The sequence below is a fragment of the Canis lupus genome, chromosome 1, assembly GCF_003254725.2.
Source record: "Canis lupus dingo isolate Sandy chromosome 1, ASM325472v2, whole genome shotgun sequence".
Taxonomy (NCBI): Eukaryota; Metazoa; Chordata; class Mammalia; order Carnivora; family Canidae; genus Canis; species Canis lupus.
The window spans coordinates 82,368,397-82,389,058 of record NC_064243.1 but is presented as its reverse complement, the minus strand read 5'-3'; the positions used below and the strand labels follow the sequence as shown (position 1 = coordinate 82,389,058).

At 38.6% G+C, this 20,662-nt stretch overlaps 1 protein-coding gene and 1 long non-coding RNA gene across 4 annotated transcripts in view; one reads left to right on the top strand and one right to left on the bottom strand.

The window, feature by feature from the left end:
* PCSK5 (proprotein convertase subtilisin/kexin type 5) overlaps positions 1 to 20,662 on the top strand; it is a 458,329-nt gene that overhangs the window by 272,473 nt on the left and 165,194 nt on the right. For all 3 annotated transcript variants that reach the window (XM_035709909.2, XM_025423285.3, XM_025423284.3), the window contains exons 14-16: positions 5,574 to 5,717; positions 10,148 to 10,250; positions 11,566 to 11,759. In XM_035709909.2, the coding sequence (XP_035565802.2) occupies positions 5,574 to 5,717; positions 10,148 to 10,250; positions 11,566 to 11,759 (441 nt within the window). The remainder of the gene's footprint in view (positions 1 to 5,573; positions 5,718 to 10,147; positions 10,251 to 11,565; positions 11,760 to 20,662) is intronic.
* Positions 1 to 20,662, bottom strand: part of LOC112644699 (uncharacterized) — a 71,060-nt gene that overhangs the window by 46,184 nt on the left and 4,214 nt on the right. The window lies entirely within an intron of this gene.

Below are 20,662 nucleotides of genomic sequence, written 5' to 3'. Positions count from 1 at the left end.
AGGAATAATCTTGTATGATTATCCCCTGTGTAGACTGTATGTGCCTAGTGACTTTAGGTGACTGCCTAGGGGTCCCAGGTCACTCCATGCTGGGGCCACCCTGGTGGGATGGCATAGGCTGGGTCGGGGTGGTCCTGAGGGAATCTGTGCAAAGGGCACTGTAGTCTGACAGCTGAAGCTAAAGTGGGTGCAAGCCAGGGGATCACAGAACTCTCTGTGCAGAGGTTATCTTGGCAAGATAGCTAATGCTGAAATGGACAAGGGGGGCTGGGGAAATCCCAGTTCTCTCCACACAGATGGTGCCCCAACAGAGCAGCTGAAACCAAAGTACATATAAGCCAGGGGGTTTCGGGGCTTTTTGTGCTTTTGTGCTGCAGGCACCTTGGGAGGACAGTTGAAGCTGAAGTCGATGCAAGCTCCATCTGGAGCCAAAGAAGGCTCAGGCCAGAAGATCCTGGGGCACCTTGCACTGGGGGATCCTGGCAAGTTGTGAACCAACTTGTGGGTTTAGAGTATTCTTGGGTGCTTTGCAAAGGTGTCACCTTCCTGAGATGGCTAGAGCTGTAGTGAGCACTGACCTGGGTGTCCCAGTGTGCACCATGCTGGGACTGCCTTGGTGGCTGATGTGGGCTAGGGGATCAGGGCTCATGGAGGTAGTAACTGTCTAGGGCACCCAGACCATGTTCCTGTCTACACTATTGAGGTTGAAGAGGAATGTAAACCATGTCACTCACCAGCCCCTCTGAGGCAGAGAGAGTTCCAGTAGCTTCCCACCATTTGGCTGAATTCCAATCAGATCCTTTATATTCTAGTTCCTATTTTCCAGTAGCTTCCCACCATTTGGCTGAATTCCAGTCAGATCCTTTATATTCTAGTTCCTATTTTAAGTGTGTGTGCGTGTGTGTGTGTGTGTGTGTGTTTCTGTGCCCCAGGGCTTTGGAGGCCAGTGTGGACTAAGGGCCCAGAACTCACTGAAGCAACAGGATAGCCTTGACTCCAGACCCTGCTCCTCTCTGTGCTTTCAAGGTGGAAGAGGATTGTAAACTGTGGCACTCATAGCCCCTCCATCCTGGAGCTATCTCCAACAGCTGCTCCCACCATTCAGTAGAGTTCTAGGGCTGGATATTTTGTGTTCTGGTTATCTTTTTAAACTGCTGCAGTTCACAGTGTTGAAAGAGGAGAAAGTCCCTTCATTACTGTGTCTCCATCTTTCTTGCCATTCTCTATATGGTCTATCTTTTCTTGTTCTTGACATGTTGAATCAGGCTCAGTTTTACTTCTGGAGGAATTGTTCTATATGTAGATATATATTTGTTCTGTCTATGGAGGAGGTAAGTTTAGGGTCTTCTGCATCACCATCTTGAACCAGAGATCCACAGTAAAGATTTTTTGAAGGATTTTTTCAATTGTTAGCTTTGTTTTGTTACCCATTAGACCTATCTTGGATTTTCGTTCTTGGGCAGATTGCATTCATGTACCAACATAGATTTTTGTCATTCTGTTTTCACAGAACAATTTCTTAACAGAAAGTTGCATCATTGACTGCAAAATCTCCTAAGTAATTTAGCAAATGGAAAACATGATAAGGGAAACATGGCCCAAATATGGCAGTACTTGATGTGAATTGTGGCAGATTCTGAGGAAATAAGATTACATAATAAGTGAAACATAAAGAGATGAATTGCCTGACAAGTATGCCGCCAGTGGGCTTATGAGACACTTCAGAAATGACACAAATAGCAGTAATCAACTATGAGTCAGCATTCTTCCAAGTCCTACACAAGGATAAACTTTAGATCCAAACTGATCTTAAGTTAAAGAGCCAGATTTTAGGGTAACTGATGGATGGGATTTCCTTTATTGCCCTTGTGTTATATGCTCCATCGGTATACCTGAAAGTTGCCAACATACAAGTGAGATCACATAGTATTTGTCTTTGATATTTCAGTTCACACAAGGCCCTCAAGATGCATCCATGTTTTCACAAATGGCAATATTTCCTTCCTTTTTATGGCTGAATATTATTCTACTGCATTATTACCACTGATAAAAATACCACATTTTTATTCTTTATCCATCAAGGACACATAGGTTGTTTCCATATCTTTGACTATTGTAAGTAACACTGCATTGAACATGGGAGTACATAGATTTTTATAAGTTAATACTTTTGTTTTCTTCCTATAATTACCCAGAAGTAGAATGGCTGACTCATATAATAGTTCTGTTGCTTTGGAAAACCTCCATACTGTTTTCCATCAGAGCTCCACTGATTTATATTCTCACCAAGAGTGTTCCCTTTGCTCCACTTCTTCATCAGCACTTGTTATTTCTTGTCTTTTTTTGTAATAGCCATTCTAATAGGTGTAAGGTGATATTGTGGTTTTGATTTGTATTGCCCTAATTGATGGATGTTGAACACCTTTTCACATGCCTATTGATTATGTATATGTCTTCTTTGGAAAAATGTCTAGTCATATTCCCTACCCATGTTTTAATCAGATTATTTTTCTGATATTCAGTTGTAGGAGTTCTTTATATGTTTTGGAGATTAAACTCTGATGAGGTATGTGATTTGCAGATATTCTTTCCCATTCAGTAGGTTCTTGGTTGCCTTTTCATCTTTTTGATGATTTCCTTTGCTGTGCAGAGTCTTTTACAGTTTTATATAGTCTGACTTCTTTATTCTCCTTTTTTTGTCTTTTTAATTGGTCCGATCCGAAAAAATTATCACCAAGACTGATGGCAAGGAGCTTACCACCTATGTTTTTTTCCAGGAGTTTTATGGTTTCAAGTCTTATGTTCAAATCTTTAATTCATGTTGAGTTAGGTGGATTTCTTTTTTAAGATTCTTTTTTAATTTATTTGAGAGAGAGTGAGTGAGCATGAGCTGGAGGGAGGGGCAGAGGGAGAAGGACAAGCAGATTCCATACTGAACAGAGAGCCTGAGGCAGGGGCTTAATCTCAGACCCCTGGGATCATGACCTGAGCCAGGGATCAAGTCCTGCAACGGGCTCTCCACAGGGAGACTGCTTCTCTCTCTGCCTATGTCTCTGCCTCTGTGTCTCTCTCATGAATAAATAAATAAAATATTTTAAAAAATATTTGGTAGAATTGACCAGAGAAGATATAGTTCTAGTCATTTCCTTGTTGGGAGGTTTTTTATTACTGATCCAATCTCTACCAGTAATTTGTTCAGATTTTCTATTTCTTAATGATTCAGTCTTAGTGAGTTGTATAGGTCTAACAATTTATCCATTTCTTCTAGGTTGTTTATTTTAGTTATAACCTCACGTCTTTTTTTTTTTGAGAGAGAAAGAGAGAGAATGAGCTGCTTGGAGTGGGAGGGGGGCAGAGGGTGAGAGAGAATCAAGCAAGCTCCACGCCCAGCATGGGGCTTGATCTCACCACCCTGAGATCGTGACCTGAGCTGAAATCAAGAGTCAAACTTTTAACTGTGTCACCCCGGTGCCCCTCTCCTCTTTCATTTCTAATTTTGATTCTCTCTCTTCTTCTGGGTGAATTTAAATATAGATCTGTCAATTTTGTTTACAGTCCTATGTTCCTAGTAAACAGAAGTTCTGCTGACCACTAGTGCCAGCAACCTAGGGTGTCCCCTGGGATGCAGCCGTAAAAATGTGGGTGCTGGATAAGGGTATAGTTTCCTTCTGGGAGATACTAGTGAGTTGGAGCAAGTCTGAGGGAGAGAGCAAAGATGGTACTCAACAGCCTCTGCCTTGGGAGAGTATTTCAGTAGGCCCCTAGCTGTATGTTAAGGTAAGGAAAAAAGCCTCTTTCACAGAAAATCAGTGCTTTTCAATCACTGGAAGCTCTTGAAAACTAGTCAGTTCACTATAGCTTTGTGGGTCTCAAGGTCTATTAGTTTTCAAAGCAAGATGGTTTGGGGAGCTCATCTCAGGCACAAGTGTTCAAAGTTGGGGCACCCAATATGGAGTTCAAACCTTTTGCTTTTTTGAGAGAAACTTGGGATTTTGAATCCTGATTCAGGGTCACAGGACCAGGGATGGGGTTTATTCCAAGATTGTGTCTCAGCCTCTCTTACCTGCTTTCGCCGGGGGCGGGGGGGGGGTGGTGTGCCTACCATGTAGGAGCCACTCAACTACTATTGGTTTTCTTTTGTTTTTTTGTTTTTTTTTTTTTAAGATTTTATTTTTATTTATTCATGAGAGACATAGAAAAGCAGAGACATAGACAGAGACATAGAGAGAAAAGCAGAGACATAGACAGAGCAGGTTCCTTGCAGGGAGCCCGATGTGGGCCTTGATCCCAGAACCCTGGGATCACGCCCTGAGCCAAAGGCAGATGCTCAACCACAGAGCCACCCAAGTGCCCTGGTTTTGCCTTTTCAGAGGAAATTGTTCCCTGTGTAGCTGTAGATTCAGTGAGTCCCTAGGAAGAGGTGGATTCAGAATCTTCCTACATTGTCGTCAACCCCCCAGATGGATTTTAATAGCAGTCTGTCTTAGTGCCTTTACGAGTATTATCAGCATCTGTGCCTGTTCCCTCATCTATATATTGGGAATTCAAGTACATACCTCCCAACTGTTGAGATGGCTTAGCTGACACCTCAAGTTCACCATTCTCAGGACTGTGGCAGAACTCTTGCCCCAACCATGTCTGGACTCTCTGTATTTGGCTAAGTGGAAGAGGGACTTTCAGGGAGGCCTGCTTCCTATCAGCATACTTCCGCCTTTATAATGGTTTTATCTTAATCACTTCTGTGTATGGTTGATTCTTTATGTAAATCTTATTAAGCTTAATCACCTGTAAGTAGTTTTTATTTCTTTAGCTTTACAAAACTAAATAAGGACTAAAGCAAAATGTTCGAGAGCCTTCTCTGCAAAGGAGTTAGAACACTTGCCTCATGTCTCAAGGTACCATTGACCAGAAAATGCTTTACTGTAGCACTGTCCACTAGAACATTCTGCAGGGGTGGAAATACTGTATATTTGTGGCCACTAGCCACATATGGCTATTGAGCACTTAAAATGTGGTTAGTATGACTGAGGAACTAAATTTTTAAATTTTAGTTAATTTAAATACCCAAAGGTATCTAGGGGCTATCACTGGACAGCTCAGGTCTATAGCATAAATAGTGATGTATCCTTAAAATTAAATGACTAATTCAGTCAGTTGGAACAAAATGGTTGTCTTCTTAAACAAGTCAGATTACATCAATTTTTTTTAATTCAAATAAGGTATTTATATCCAGAAAAACAACAGCCTCTGCAAAATTAAATATCCATACCTTGAAATTTCAGCCTTTGGTCCAACTGAGAGGTGTTCATGTCTCAGTCTCCCTATAAATGCTGGTTAAATTAAGCCTTATCTTATAGTTGGTGCTCAGTAAACATGTGATATGTGAACTGTTAATTCTGCAACTGGTAGAAAATGTGCATTTCTAGCTATGTGCCTCATGCAATGCTTCATATGAATATGCTTGCCCCAATTCTTCTACTGTTGTTTTTTCTTAGATGAGAAGGAGCTAAAGAAATTGTAAAGTTAAAGAATGACTGTGTGGTCATGCTATGATTTCATTATTGTTTCTCAAGGGAAATTGAAAGAATGGTCTTTGGTCCTCTATGGCACCTCCGTGCAGCCATACTCACCAACCAACGAGTTTCCTAAAGTAGAACGTGTCCGCTATAGCCGAGTCGAAGACCCCACGGATGACTATGGCACAGAGGATTATGCAGGTGAGTTGGCTTCCACGAGGGACATGAGCTAAAGAAAGAACTCTTGTGCATCACCTCACCATGCAGAGATCAACTTCTACCCATATTCTAATAGATTTTCTTCCATCTTCTTTTCTATCCCCCCAGATATTTGCATGTGTATATTCAGAAAACTGTGTTTTTTCTTCAAATCTAAAAGCATACTATATAGAGTTTTCACATCATTTTTCTTTCTCTTGTGGTTAAGAGCATATTTCCCTGTTGTCACATATCCTCACAACAGATATTTAAAGGACAGCATAATAGTCCATCCTATGATTGTACTGTATTTAATACATAATCTGGGATTTGTAGTTGCTTAGAGTTTTTACACTATTTTAAATAAGGTTTGGATGAACATCATTATTTTATCAGTCTTTATATCTTTAATTATTTCTGTAGAATGGAGTTCTGAGAACTATTATATCAAAGGAAATAAACAGTTTGAGGGCTTGGACAATTAGGTCACATTCCTTTCCCAAAAAGATGTACCAGTCTATGCTGTGAGCAGCTGTGCATTTATTATACTCATTCCTGCCAAAATTAGAAAGAAAAAAGTAAAAAAAATTAAATTAATTTTTATAGCTTTATTAAAAAGTTATTTTTCCTCTATAGTTCTAGGAATTAAACATAATCGCATTTTACCTATTTTTCTATTCAAATTAACACCAATTCTCTTATCTATTTTTAAGAACTCTGTATTTTATTGTCTCACATTTTTCCATATAGTAGTTCCCCTTTATCCACAGTTTCATCCCCCTAACCTAAGGTTTCCTAGTAGTATTACTACTACTACTCAGTAGCATCCCATTGTTAAGGGTAAGGAAGCCAGTGATCCTCCATCTGATAGATCATCAGGTCATTAGCAGCTTAATGCTACATTACCATACCCACATCATTCCCCTTACTTTGTCTCACCATATAGGCATTGTATCGTCTCACATTGTCACAAGAAGTACCATACAAGATATATAGACTACATTCACATCCTTTTATTGTAGTGTATTGATTTGATTGTTCTATATTGTTAGCTTCTTACTGTGCCTAGTTTAAAAATTAAACATAGTATCAAGCATCCATTGAGGTTCTTGGAACATATCCCCCACAGATAAGTTGGGGGAGGAACAATGTTTGCTGAAAACATTTTCTCAGTTATTGCTTGCTTCCAAAATGTAGCTTTTGTGTTGTTTTAATGGAAAAAGAAAATTGGAGGGTAGGGTTTATAGTTTCAGATCTCACTTGCTCTCCTTTAAAAAAAAAAAAGTTTTATTCTTTAAAATCAACTAAGTATCCATATCCATTTTTTTCTAATCTCTGATTTTTACATTTGTTAATCCATATGGAACTTACTTTGGTTTATGAGACAAAGGATGAAATATGTCTTTATTTTCGAAAGAGACTAACATTATTGACTGAATTATCATCCCTTCTTTTACTAGCTTAGGATCTTCCCTTTTTTTTTAAATATTTTATTTGAGAGGGAGAAGCAGACTCCCCATTCAGCAGAAAGCCTGACACAGGGTTCAGTCCCAGGACCCAGGATCATGACCTGAGCCAAAGGCAGAGGCTTAACTGACTGAGCCACCCAGATACCCCAGGAGCTTTCCTTTATAACAATAGAATAAATTCTGTTGAACATCTTCTTGTTTTCATAACAATTCTTAAGTCCGCTTATAAAGATCACATTGGAATTTAACATGAATTTACACACAACCTCATAGGAAGAATTATTTAGGTGAGAATTGTTTTTACAATATATACTCTTTCCATCCAAAACACAGATCATGTCCCCTAAAATTTTATTGAAATCTTTTAATTTTTTTGTAGTATTCTTCTCAGTGTTATTCCTATTTATTTTGGGGTCTTGTTGCTATTATAATGGTAAAGATGCCATATTTTCCAACTAGTATATGCTGGTATCCAGGAAATCTATTGGTGGTTGCATCTTTATCTTCTAACTGGGCATTCTGCTCAACCTTCTAATTATTATGTTTAAGAGTTGATTTTCTGGAGCAGTTTAGGTATTATACCCATATCATCTGCAATTTTTTTTCCCTACTTCAAAGTATAGCTCTGGATTTCTGTCTCATTGCATTGACTCACTCAAAGGAACATTCAGTTCTCCTGGGATACGATATAATACTTAATGAACAAAGCTGCTCCCAAGAGAAAACTATTTGTAAATAGCAATTTAATGTGCCTTTAGATGAGAATTGTATTCTTTTTCTAGATACTAAAGTACTTCATTAATCACCCTAACAGAATATCTTAAACATGCACATGGTTGCTTTTATTCTAAACAGGTAGTATCCTAGAGGCCATCGTAAGCTTGAATAATTTAAACCAGTTGAGCCAACCAGAGCTTGACTGTGTTAGATTTGTCTTACTTGGTTTTGAGCTTATAATATTACTATTCACCTTATAACTAGCAAACCATTTCATCTTCTCTGATAGGAGAAAGGGTATCCACAAACATAAACTGAGCATAATAATAACCTGTTGCTGTATGCCTTATGCTATGTTTCCAATCCACATTTTGATAATGTTAAAATTCTGAACAAATGGTTACATATCCCTGTGGTTTTTCTCATTACATCTCCGAAATGTCCACACGGACACTTGTGTGAGAACAAAGACAATTATTCCATTATTACCCTGCAACCTAAAATGCTCAACTGCATCTGGGACAGTTTAAGATTACAAAAGAAATAGCACAGCATGTGAACTTGCCATACGGAGCCCTTTGGCACGTATAAAGAATAAGTTGTGGGGGTTAATTGCAGAAATCATCTGGTGAAAATTTAGGGCCACCCATGATTCCTTTTCTTCAGAGCTGTGATTTTCACCTTCATGAAGAAGTCAGCTTGGCTAGAGGCACTGATGGTATCAGCATAACCAGATCCCTCTACTGTTTCATCAAATTCCAGGGGCCATAGGACCCACGGCTGGCTGGGCATCAACCCTTACATACACCCTCTCCTGCTGTATCACAGCAGAGAGCTAAAAGGTCCCAAGTTACAGTCACTGTGGAATTTAATTTAGAGGTCCGCTTTAAGGCTTAGAGAACAAAGAGAAACAGTGCTGTCACATGACTTGTGATTCATTGGAAGTATGTCTATCTCCAGTCTGCATTCATTTTGAAAGCTCATCACTAGTACCTCATTTACTTCCCCTGTGTGTAGGGGATGTGGACTAAGAAGAGGGACCCATGTTAATCCTCATGCTCCTATCTGTATGATTCTGGACAAGCCACTCTAACTCTTGGAAAGTGTGTTTTCACACTGCATAAATGAGGGTGTTTGAATACAATATTTTTGTCTAAGTCATTCCTCCCAAGTTCTACCATTTTATGTTCTGGCTTAGTAACTGTAGAACAGAGTCTTGTAATGACTAAAGGAGGTCGAGGTTTAACAGTAAATCCTTTTGATTCAAATAATTATGGATCAGACATTTCTGACCTGTCAACTTACTGTTTGTACATTCTGTGCAGTATGTTTATTGCTAGTTAAAATCATGTGAGTTTTCCACAGCAAAGAGCTCCAAGATTATAAGACCCAATGTCCTAAGATATGGAGAACGAGGGAAAAGAGAGTTCAAGCAAGCAAAAGCTCTAGCCCATGTAATTAGAAGGCTTTTCATCAATTATAAAAATCTCCATCTTTCTGGCATTTTTTCTTCCTGCCTGTGCATTCTCCCTAACTCCATACCAAAGAATATGTCATGAGAGATTAGCAACCATCATCCTATAGGTCTGGAATTCCTTAAGCTTGCTTGCATTTTTAAAAATTTATGTCTAGTTGTCTTTTGTGGAGTTGCCCACTGGTCTGTGGGCAGGACACAATTTTAAATCTATTATCTGTGCCTTAAGTACCTGCTTTGTAATCCAAGACCAGATACTGATAAGCTTGCACCAGATGCCATAATGATGTTTCTTGCTGGCTATAGTATCTCATAGGTATTCAGTGGTTTTAATGACCTTGGGCAAGCCAGACAATCTGGTCCAGGCTTTGAATAATAAACTTTTTCTCTTTTCTGTCAACAGCTTAACTTCTCATTTTTTATAAATCCAACATTTTTATCATTATGCATATTTAATTGCAGTCAGTTGCTTTTTGCTACAATGGCATTGTTCATTTGAATTCTGAGATATTTGTTATCTCCCACAAGGCAGCCATATGTGCTTTTTTTTTGAAAACCGGGCCATGACTGGATTTACATTCTTGATACTTAGTAATTGAGGTTTTCCCCCAGAAGTCAAGAGTGCGTCTCCATGCTTACAGCCATGTTAAAGAAACTTTTACTGCCTAAGGAAGAAAAAAAGTCTTATTTTATACCAAATTCAAAGTAAAACTGACCTGCTTTAAAATCGTTTTTTCTAAGTGTTGTTTTAAATTTTTTATTTTTTTGAAAAGGTCCCTGTGACCCTGAGTGTAGTGAGGTTGGCTGTGACGGGCCAGGACCAGACCACTGCAATGACTGTTTGAACTACTACTACAAGCTGAAAAACAATACCAGGTAAAGAGGAGCCTGATCCGATCCCTGTAGCATGCCCTGGGTGTTCCCACGGGTGTGCTGGAGCCGTATCTGCTAATGTTCTCCCACCAGGACCAAAGCACAGAAAAGATGATGCCGCACTAGCCCACCACCTCCTGGTGTCATTCCAAATGCTGAAACCAATACTGAGTCATAGAACAGAAAATGTACCTATAGGCTATCAAGCTGCAGCTGTCTTATCTCACATTTGGAAGGGCGGTAGGGAGGAACCAGCTCCACATAGGACAGGTCTTCCCCCTCTAGACTTTCCCATTCCATGGACGTCGGATGCTAGAGCTAGGTTTGCTTTTCATGAAACTGTCAGCATACAGCCCAGTGACTGCTTTCCCACATTCCCATGTTTCAGAGGTGCTGGGCCTTACTTATCCTCACTCTTCCATGCTGGGCAGTGAGGTGGACCTGCTGGGACACCGTTATCTCTAAGCCCCTGGCTTGTGCCCCAAGTTGTGCAAATCTGTCCACAGGGAGGACCCTGGGACAGTGATGGCAAGTCAGAGACTATCTGCCCCAGGCCTCTCTCACAGCCCTACCCCCCTCTTTGTCCCCCTTCAGGAAAAACTTACTATAGTAGCTGACCTGCAGAGAGTCCACACTTCAGTCATCCAGACAGACCCAGACATGTTCTATTCTAGTTCCTGTTTACATCCATGCTGGAATTTCAGTGCCTTAAAGGAAGGGCCCTTGGCTCCTGCAGGATCTCTCATCGCCTAGACCCGCAAAATGCCTGACATTTTCCTTGGTACTCAGTAAATATTTGTTGAATGAATAAACAAAGTGCTGTCCTTCAGTTATGGACAAACAATTTATTTAAGTTTATCGTAACCAACCAAGTTTATTTACATCAAGTTAGACAATAGCACACGGGATCCATATGACAACACACAAAAACAGAAGTGAACCCTCATTAGCAACCTTTTTGTATAAAATCAGAGTTCCCACATAGTTTCCCTTCAATCCCAGACCACAACCTTCCTCTTGAGACTCAGTTTCTAAACATCATCCCCTTTAATGAAGAGCTGGACCCAAACCGGAATTGGTTCAGACTAAGACATGCCTTACTTAGTGGACTTGGTTGGTGTGGCTGCCTTGCTACTTCAGTGCCCTACACAGGAAAAGGCTTCAACCAACAGAATTTGGCTCTTCAGATATGGTGTTACTTTCATGGTTTATAAAGGATTTTGAGATGTTAGACTGTTGTTGGTTGAGTGCCTCCAATAGTGCTGAAGACTCCATCTCTGGTGATGCTTCCCTTCTTTCTTATCATTCCACAATGCAGGATCTGTGTCTCCAGCTGCCCCTCTGGCCACTACCATGCTGACAAGAAGCGATGCAGAAAGTGTGCCCTCAACTGTGAGTCCTGCTTTGGGAGCCATGCTGACCAATGCCTGTCCTGTAAATATGGATACTTCCTAAATGAAGAAATCAACAGTTGTGTTATCCACTGCCCTGATGGATCATACCCAGACACCAGTGAGTTGATTTCAAATATTTGGGTTTTAGAGAGGAAATGTAAGGTTTTCATTTAAATGACATAAGGAGAGAAAGTGTGGCCTTGGTTATATCAAACAGAATCTGACCAGTTTTTACGAGAACATGTTAGAATTATAAAAATGAATTTATAACAATTTTTATAAAAAATAATTTATGTAAAAATGCTTGTAACTGTCAGGAAGTTCTCAAGTCCATCCCTAGATTCAGTGATTTGCTAGGAGGACCCACAAGACTTATTATATAGTTGCACTCATAAGCTCTTAGCTACTAAGTAAAGTCAGGAAAAGGTGCATAGGACAAAGTCAACAGAAAACCAACACTAGCTTCTAAGAGTTCTCTCCCAGAAATCCTCCAGCAACAGTTGGTCACAACACGTGTGAAATGTGGTCTACCAGGAAACTTCCTTAGAGTCTCAGTGGCTGGGGTTGTCATGAAGACACCCTCTGCCTGGAACATACCAAAATTCCAGGCTCCTAGAAGGAAAGCAGATGTTCAGCATAAAGCATATTGTTTGTACAGTTTAGGCACCATGATCCTCTCTGGTCAGGGTGATGGAAACCCTAAACCATCCTGAAATCCAAGTTCCCAAATACTAGCCCTGGGCCAACTCCATAAGCACGCTTTCAAAAGATAGCAGCCAAGCCTGTTCTTTTCTACATACTAACCAAAGGAGCCAGGCCTGGATCATATCAGTGTGTACTTCTCAAGAAGTTTATAAAACATGACTTTCATGTAGACATGTGTCAAAGACTACTAATGCCGGGCCATTAATGGGGAAATCTACAAAGTGATCAATGGATTCAAAGACTACCAAGTGTTACTGTCCACTAGGAAAGGCAAAATGAAACCCGTTTCCTGAATTAGAGACAAAACTGAGTAACTTCCAGAGAGATCTGAGAAGATAGAATAGGAGGATCCTGAACTCACCTTGTCCCTCAGACAGATGGAGATAACAGCTACATTTGTAAAACTCTGAAAGCCACCTGTAGACTAGAAGAACAGACCTGCCACAGTTAACTGTACAGAGAAGGCCACTTTGAAAAGGGCAGGAAGGAGGGAGACATAGTTGGAAACCAAACCCCTGGTCCACTAACTACTACCAGCAGGGAAATCACAAGCATGGAGAAGGAAGTTGAATCCCCACAATGTCTGGCTTTAGAAAACAGGAGATATTAATTCCAATGGGACTTAGTTCTAGGAGAGCCTGAGGCAATAAGAAACTGAGTCCCCATCACCCTTAAAGATCCAGCATACTAAATAACTCAGAGGCAGCAGTTTGATATGAAGGAGATATATTGACTAATCTGCCAATATATCTGACAGAGATGTACAGAATATTTCACTAGAAACAGAAGTGCAGGTGCATGCTATTCCTCTCCCCCTCTCCAAGCCCTATATAGCTGGATGTTTGTGAGAGGTAGTTAACACTCATCATCTGCTTTGCTGTAGCTGTGTGCCCTTCCCTGTCCAACTCAACTCAGCAATCCTCCCTTCAAACTGGCTCGTGCCCCAACATATCTGCTTTGAAGGTGTCTCTTCAGAGTAACTCATGCCATAGGGAGGGAGGAGACAAGCTCACATAATAGCATACTTGCAGTCTCTGCAGTGGAACCTCATAGTTGGATATGCAAGAAGTAAGGCCTGCCCTTCAGGGTACCTGTGGTTCTGTCAGAAGGACAATTGCAGACAGCTAAGCTTACTGCTGGCCCAACTCACTAAGCCTATCATTGCTTCAGACAGGCTTCAACCTACCCAAGACACCATCCACAAAGTGGATCATTGTGGCTGGCTGGGCTGAAGGTAGTTGCAACTTAGTCACAATATGGGAGCACAGAGAGCCCACACAGGGGACACACCCAGGAATGTCTGGTTCTGGTAACCAGTGGGGGGTTGCACTGTAGAACACCTCAGGACCTCTTTCACAAGGCCACTACTTTCAAGACCAGGAGACATAGCTGACTGTCCTACTACATTAAAAAAAAAAATACATATAAAAAAAAAATATATATATATATATTTGTCCATATATATATGGACAAAATGAGGAGACAGGAATATATGGCAAATGAAATGGAAATAAAAAATATGCCTGATAAAGAACTCAAAATAATGTTCACTGAGATACTAGATTTGAGAAAAGAGCAGTGGATCTCAGTGAGACCTTCAACAAAGAGAAAGAAAATGTAAACAAAACAAAACAAACCTGATGAATTTCAGAATTGAAATAGAAATAAATGGAATCAAAGTAGATCAGAAGATGCAGGACAGATCAGTAATGTAGAAGACAAGGTAATAGAAAACAACCCAATCCAGCTGAACAACAAGAAAAAAAGAGTAAAAACTGAGAATAGATTAAGTGAACTCTGGAACACCATCAAGCATAGTAATGTGCACATTATAGGGGTCCCAGAAGGAGAAGAGAGAGAGAAAAGGGGCAAAAAACTTATTTGAAGAAATAATAGCTAAAAGCTTCCTTAACTTGGGGAAAGAAGCAAACATTCAGGTCCAGGAAGAACAACGAACCCCTAACAAGATGAACCCAAAGAGATCCAAACCAAGACACACAATAATTAAAATGGCAAAGGTAGTGATAAAGAGAGAATTTTAAAAGCAGCAAGAGAGAAGCAAAAAGGTATATACAAGGGAAACCCAAGAAGGCTATCAGTTGATTTTTCAGCAGAAACTTTGCAGGCCAGAGGAGAGTAGCATGCTATATTCAAACAAAAAAACCTACAACCAAGAATACTCTACCCAGAAAGGGTATCATTCAAAACAGAGGAAAAGTGTTTTCTTGACAAAGAGAAGTTAAAAGATTTCATCCCACCAACTCAGCCTTAAATGTTAAAGGAAATTATTTAAGTGAAAAGAATAGGCCATCACTAGAAAAAAAAATAAAAGGAAAAAATTTTACAGGTAGATGCAGAGTAAATATAGATTAATCCCTTATAAAGCCAGTGTAGAGTTTAAAACACAAAGTAGTGCAATCAATATCTAGAAAAATTAGCCAAGGGAGACACAAAATAACAAAATGTAAAATAAAACATCATATACATAAAACATGGAGTTTTACAATGTGTTTGAACATAAGCAACCATCAACTCAGTATATAAGCCAATGATAACCACAAATTAGAAGCCTGTAATATACACAAAAAATAAAGGAATCCAACAATATCACTAAGGCAAATCATCAACCCACAAGGAAAGATAGCAAGAGAAAAATGAAGGAATCAAGAAGAACTATAAAAACCACCAGAATACAATTAACAAAATGGCAATAAGTACCTATCTATGATAATTACTTTAAATGTAAACAAACTAAATGCTCCAATCAAAAGATATACAGTGAATGAGTCAGAAAATAATATTGATCTATATGCTGCCTACAAGAAATCCACTTCAGACTTAACAACACATACAGACTGAAAGTGAAGGGATGAAAAAACATGCATATGGAATGCAAAAAAAAAAAAAAAGAAAAAAACACACAAAAAACAAAAAACAGTAGCTCGGGTAGCAATACACTTTCTTTTCAAGTGCACATGAAATATTCTCTGGGATACATAACATTTTAGGCCATAAAATAAGTCTCACTTATTTTTGAAGATTGAAGTCATATCAAGTATGTTTTCTTAAATGATATGAAAGTAGAAATCAAGAGAAAAATGGAAAAAAAATACACAGAGGTTAAACAACAAGCTACTAATTAACCAATGGATCAGTGAAAACAAAAGATGAAATAAAGAACGTATGGAGACAAATGAAGACAACAATCCAAAATCTTTGGGAATCAACAAAAGCAGTTCTAAGAGGGAAATTGATAGTGCTATAGGCCTACCTCAAGAAACAAGGAAAATATTGTATAATGAACCTAGCCTTACACTTAAAGGAACTAAAAAAAGAACAGAGTCCAAAGCTGGTAGAAAGAAATTAAAAAGTAGAAATCAGTGAAACCAAGACCTGGTTCTTTGAAAAGATAAACTGATAAATCTTTGAGTCTTTCTTTTCTTGATAAGTCTGGCTAAAGTCAGAAATACAAAGAATTATAAGAAAATGTTGAAAAATATCTGCCAACCTATTGGACAATCTGGAAGAAATGGATTAATTCCAAGAAACATACAATTTTCCAAAACTAAATCAAGAAGACACAGAAAATCTGAACAAATTACTAGTAATGAAATTAAATCAGCAGTCAAAAACTCCCAGCAAACCAAAATCAAGGACCAGATGTATTCACAATTAAATTCTACAAAACACTTAAATAAAAGCTAATACCTATCCTTCTCAAATTATTCCCCAAAAAACCCCAGAAAACTTGTAAATTCATCTATGAGGCCAGCATTACTTTGATCCTAGAGTCAGACAAAGATATTATATAAGAAGAAAACTACAAGCCAGTATCGCTGATGAACACAGATGCAAAAATCCTCAACAATTTTAAAAAATCATTTAGCATGATCAAGTGGAATTTATTCCAGAGATGCAAGTGTGGTTCAATATTCACAAATCAATATATCACATAAACAAGAGGAAGGATAAAAAAAAAAACATGATCATCTCAACAGATGCAGAAAAAGCATTTGACAAACTACAACACCCATTCATGTTAAAACTTCTCCACAACGTAGGGTTAGAGGGAACATACTTCAACATTACTAAAGCCATCTATGATGAATCCACAATGGACATCATACACAATAATGAAAACTGAGAACTCTTCCTCTAAGATCAAAAACAAGACAAAAATGTCCACTCTCACCACTTTTTTTTTTTTTTTTTATGATAGTCACAGAGAGAGAGAGAGAGAGGCAGAGACACAGGCAGAAGGAGAAGCAGGCTCCATGCACTGGGAGCCTGACGTGGGATTCGATCCCGGGTCTCCAGGATCGCGCCCTGGGCCAAAGGCAGGCACTAAACCGCTGCGCCACCCAGGGATCCCCTCTCACCACTTTTATTCAACATAATATTAGATCCTAGCTGTAGCAATCGCATAAGAAAAAGAAAAGACATCCAAATTGGTAAGGAAGAAGTTAAAAAAAGCACTATTTGCAGATGACATGATACTATACGTAGAAAATGCTAAAGACTTCACCAAAAACCTAGTGAAATTGATAAATGAATTCAGTGAAGTTTCAGGATACAAAATTAATATACAGAAATCTGTTGCATTTCTATATACTAATAATGAAGTAGCAGAAAGAGAAATTAAGAAGACAATCCCATTTGTAATTGCACCAAAAAGAATAAAATACCTATAAATAAATTTAATCAAGGAAGTGAAAGACCTGTATTTTGAAAACTATAAGACACTGATGAAAGAAATTGAAGATGACATTAACAAGTAGAAAGATACACCATGTTCATGGATTGGAAGAATATGGCTAAGGTCTTCATACTACCCAAAGTAATTTACAGATTCATTGCAATCCCTGTCAAAATACCAAGAGCATTTTTCACAGAACTACAAAAAATAATCCTAATCCTAAAACTTGTATGGAACCACAAAAGACCCTGAATAGCCAAAGCAATCTTGAGAAAGAAGAACAAAAGCTGAAGGTATTACAATCCCAGATTTCAAGATTTACTACAGAGGTAATCAAAACGGCATAGTGCTGGCATAAAAATAGACACATAGATCAATGGAACAAGATAGAAACCCCAGAAATAAACCAACATCTATTTGGTCAGTTAATCTATGACAAAGGAAGCAAGAATATAAAATGAAGAAAAGACCATCTCTTCAACAAACGGTGCTGGGAAAATTGGACAGCTGCCTGCCAAAGAATGAAACAGGACCACTTTCTTACACCACACAGAAACTCAACAGGGATTAAAGACCTAAATGTGAGACCTTTTATGAAAACATAATCATTGATCTCTTGAAAGGTACTCTCAGCAACATATTTATGGATATGTCCTTCAGGCACAAGAAACAACAGCAAAAATACACTGTATTGGGACTTCACCAAAATGAAAAACTTTTTCACAGTAAAAGAAACCAACAAAATAAAAAAGCAACCTAATGAATAGGAAAAGATATTTGCAAATGTATTGATAAGGGCTTAATATCTAAAATATATAAATAACTTATACAACTCAACACCAAAAATACAGTACAATTTTTAAAAAATGAGCAGAGGATCTGAATAGACATTTTTCCAAAGAAGACAGACAGATGGCCAACAGATGTGTGAAAAGGTGTTCAGCATCACTAACCATCAGGGAAATGCAAACCAAAACCACAATGAGATATTCCCCCACACTTGAGAATGGCTCTCAAGAACTTGACACCAGTCAAGAAACAAGAAATTGTAACAAGTGTTGGTGAGGATGTAAAGAAAAGAGAACCCTCACACACTGCAGTGGGAATGTAAATTTGTGCAACCACTGTGGACAACAGTAGGGAGTTTCCTCAAAATTTTAGAAATACCACATAATCTAGTAATCCCACTACTGAGTATTTGCCCAAAGAATACAAAAATGCTAATTAAAAAAGATTTATGTACCCGTATGTTTATTGCAACATTATTTACAATAGCCAAGGTATTCAAGAAACCAAAGTGATAATTTTTAGATGGATACACACACACACAATGGAGTATTATTCAGCCATTAAAAAGAATAAAATCTTGCTATCTGCAGCAACATAAATGGAGCTAGAGATTATAATGCTAAGTAAAATAAGTCACTCAGAGAAAGACAAATGCCATAGGATTTCACTCACTTGTGGAATTTAAAAAACAAATGATCAAGGGAAAAAGAGACAAACTAAGAAATAGACTCTTAAATATAGAGAACAAACTGATGGCAACACCAGCGGAAAAGTGGGTGGAGGATGGGTGAGTTAGGTGATGGAGATTAAGGAATACACTTGCGATGAGCACTAGGTGTTATATGGAAGTGTTGAATCACTATATTATATACCTGAAACTACTCTAACACTGTGTATTAACTACACTGGAATTAAAAACTTGTTAAAAAATAATAAATTTGCTATCTGAAGGAAAAACATGTGTCTGTATGTACATGTGTGTATGCGCACACATGCACACACACTCAGCCATACAAGAAAGTGAGATCTTGCCATTTGTGACAACATGGATGACCTAGAGAGTGTTATGCTAAGTGAAATAAATCAGACTGAGAAAGACAAATTTCATATGATTTAACTTGTACGTGGAAGCTAACAAAAAAAAAAAAAAAAAAAACAGACCCTTAAATACAGGGAATAACTAGTGGTTGCCAGAGCAGAGGTGGCTGGGGGGATTGGCAAAAAAAGATGGAGGTACAAATTTCCAGTTATAAAATAAGTAAATGGTGGAAATGAAAAGCACAGCTCGGGAAAATGGTCAATAATATTGTAATAGCATTGTGTGGTAACAGATGTGGCTTACACTTACCGTGGTGAACACTGAGTAATATATAGAATCATCAAATCTATATATTCTACATTGGCAACTAATACAACATTGTAGGTTAATTGTACTTCAATTAAAAAATGAAGAGACTTTTTTCCAGTGGATAGTCTTTCCTCCTTTTTCGAATATTAGTTGACCATAAAGTTGAGGGTCCACTTCTGGATTCTCTATTCTGTTCCATTGATCTATGTGTCTGTTTTTGTGCCAGTACCACACTGTCTTGGTGACCACAGCTTTGTAGTACAACCTGAAATCTAGCATTGTGATGCCCCCAGCTCTGGTTTTCTTTTTTAATATTCCCCTGGCTATTCGGGGTCTTTTCTGATTCCACACAAATCAAATCTTAAAATAATTTTAAAAATGAATAATTTCCTACCTGGCAATACAAATAGAGCTTGGGGAGGGGGGCAGTATCCATGCAGACATCATTTGCAATGTTACCAAACAAAAATCTATAAATTAACATGTCACTTCAGGGAGTTGGGTCCTAATCAGTCATCATTAGGAAACAGACAAAGGTACATTCCTTGGAGAATTATGTAATCCTTGGGTACTCATTCCTGTAAGAGCTCTAGTAGGGCCATTTTATTTCTGAATTCTCATAATTTGTCTTAGTAAATATCACACCGTCATAGTGAGGACACTGATGCTTCCTGTTTCGGCACAACCTAAGAAAGAAGAAACCCAAGCTCCAATGAACAAGAGTTGTTTTTAAGAAATCAGGCAAGAATTTTGAAGTGTATACTGTTGCTTCTTAAGAAATCAAAGTCCCTTGACCCAAAGGCAGGCATTTCTTCCCAAGGCAGTCGAAGTCTCTCAGCTTACCCTGTAGAACCACGGGTAGGATTTTCTTGTAGTTTCTTTTTCCCCCAGATTTGGAACACTAAACTACAACCTGATAGAGAAAGGAAAGATAAGAGTGGGGAGGGGAGCCTGAGGGATCCCCAGAAATAAGCAGTATTTCTTGAAAAAAAATTCAAAATTCTATCAAGAAGGCTGAATCTTAGAAAAGGAATTTGTTTCGAGATGGTGTATAAAAGGGTCGAGATAATAGAATTATTTGTTACCCCAGAGCCTGGGAGGTAGGTAGTGAAGGAAGGGTGTTCAACCAATGGCTTTGCTGATAGTAGTCTCTGCCTCTCTCTCTCCTTGTGTGTGACTGACTTTTGTTATATTTTCCTCCTAAAATGAGTCTGTTGACATAAAACGTAGTGACTAGTAATAATTACTGCCAACACATTTACAGTGCTTTCAAGTTCATATAGTTCCCTTGAGTAATTTCATTAACCCCTGAAGACAAGCTGAGAGAACTTGGCATCATTGTAATATTTATTCAATAAGTGGGAGAACAGACTCTGAACTTGCCCCCTAGAGATGCTAAAAGCAGAATTCAAAACTAGGTCCTCTGACCTCAGATCCTAAGCCATGTCCAGAAGTCTCAATGGCATAGTGAAGGGAAGACCAT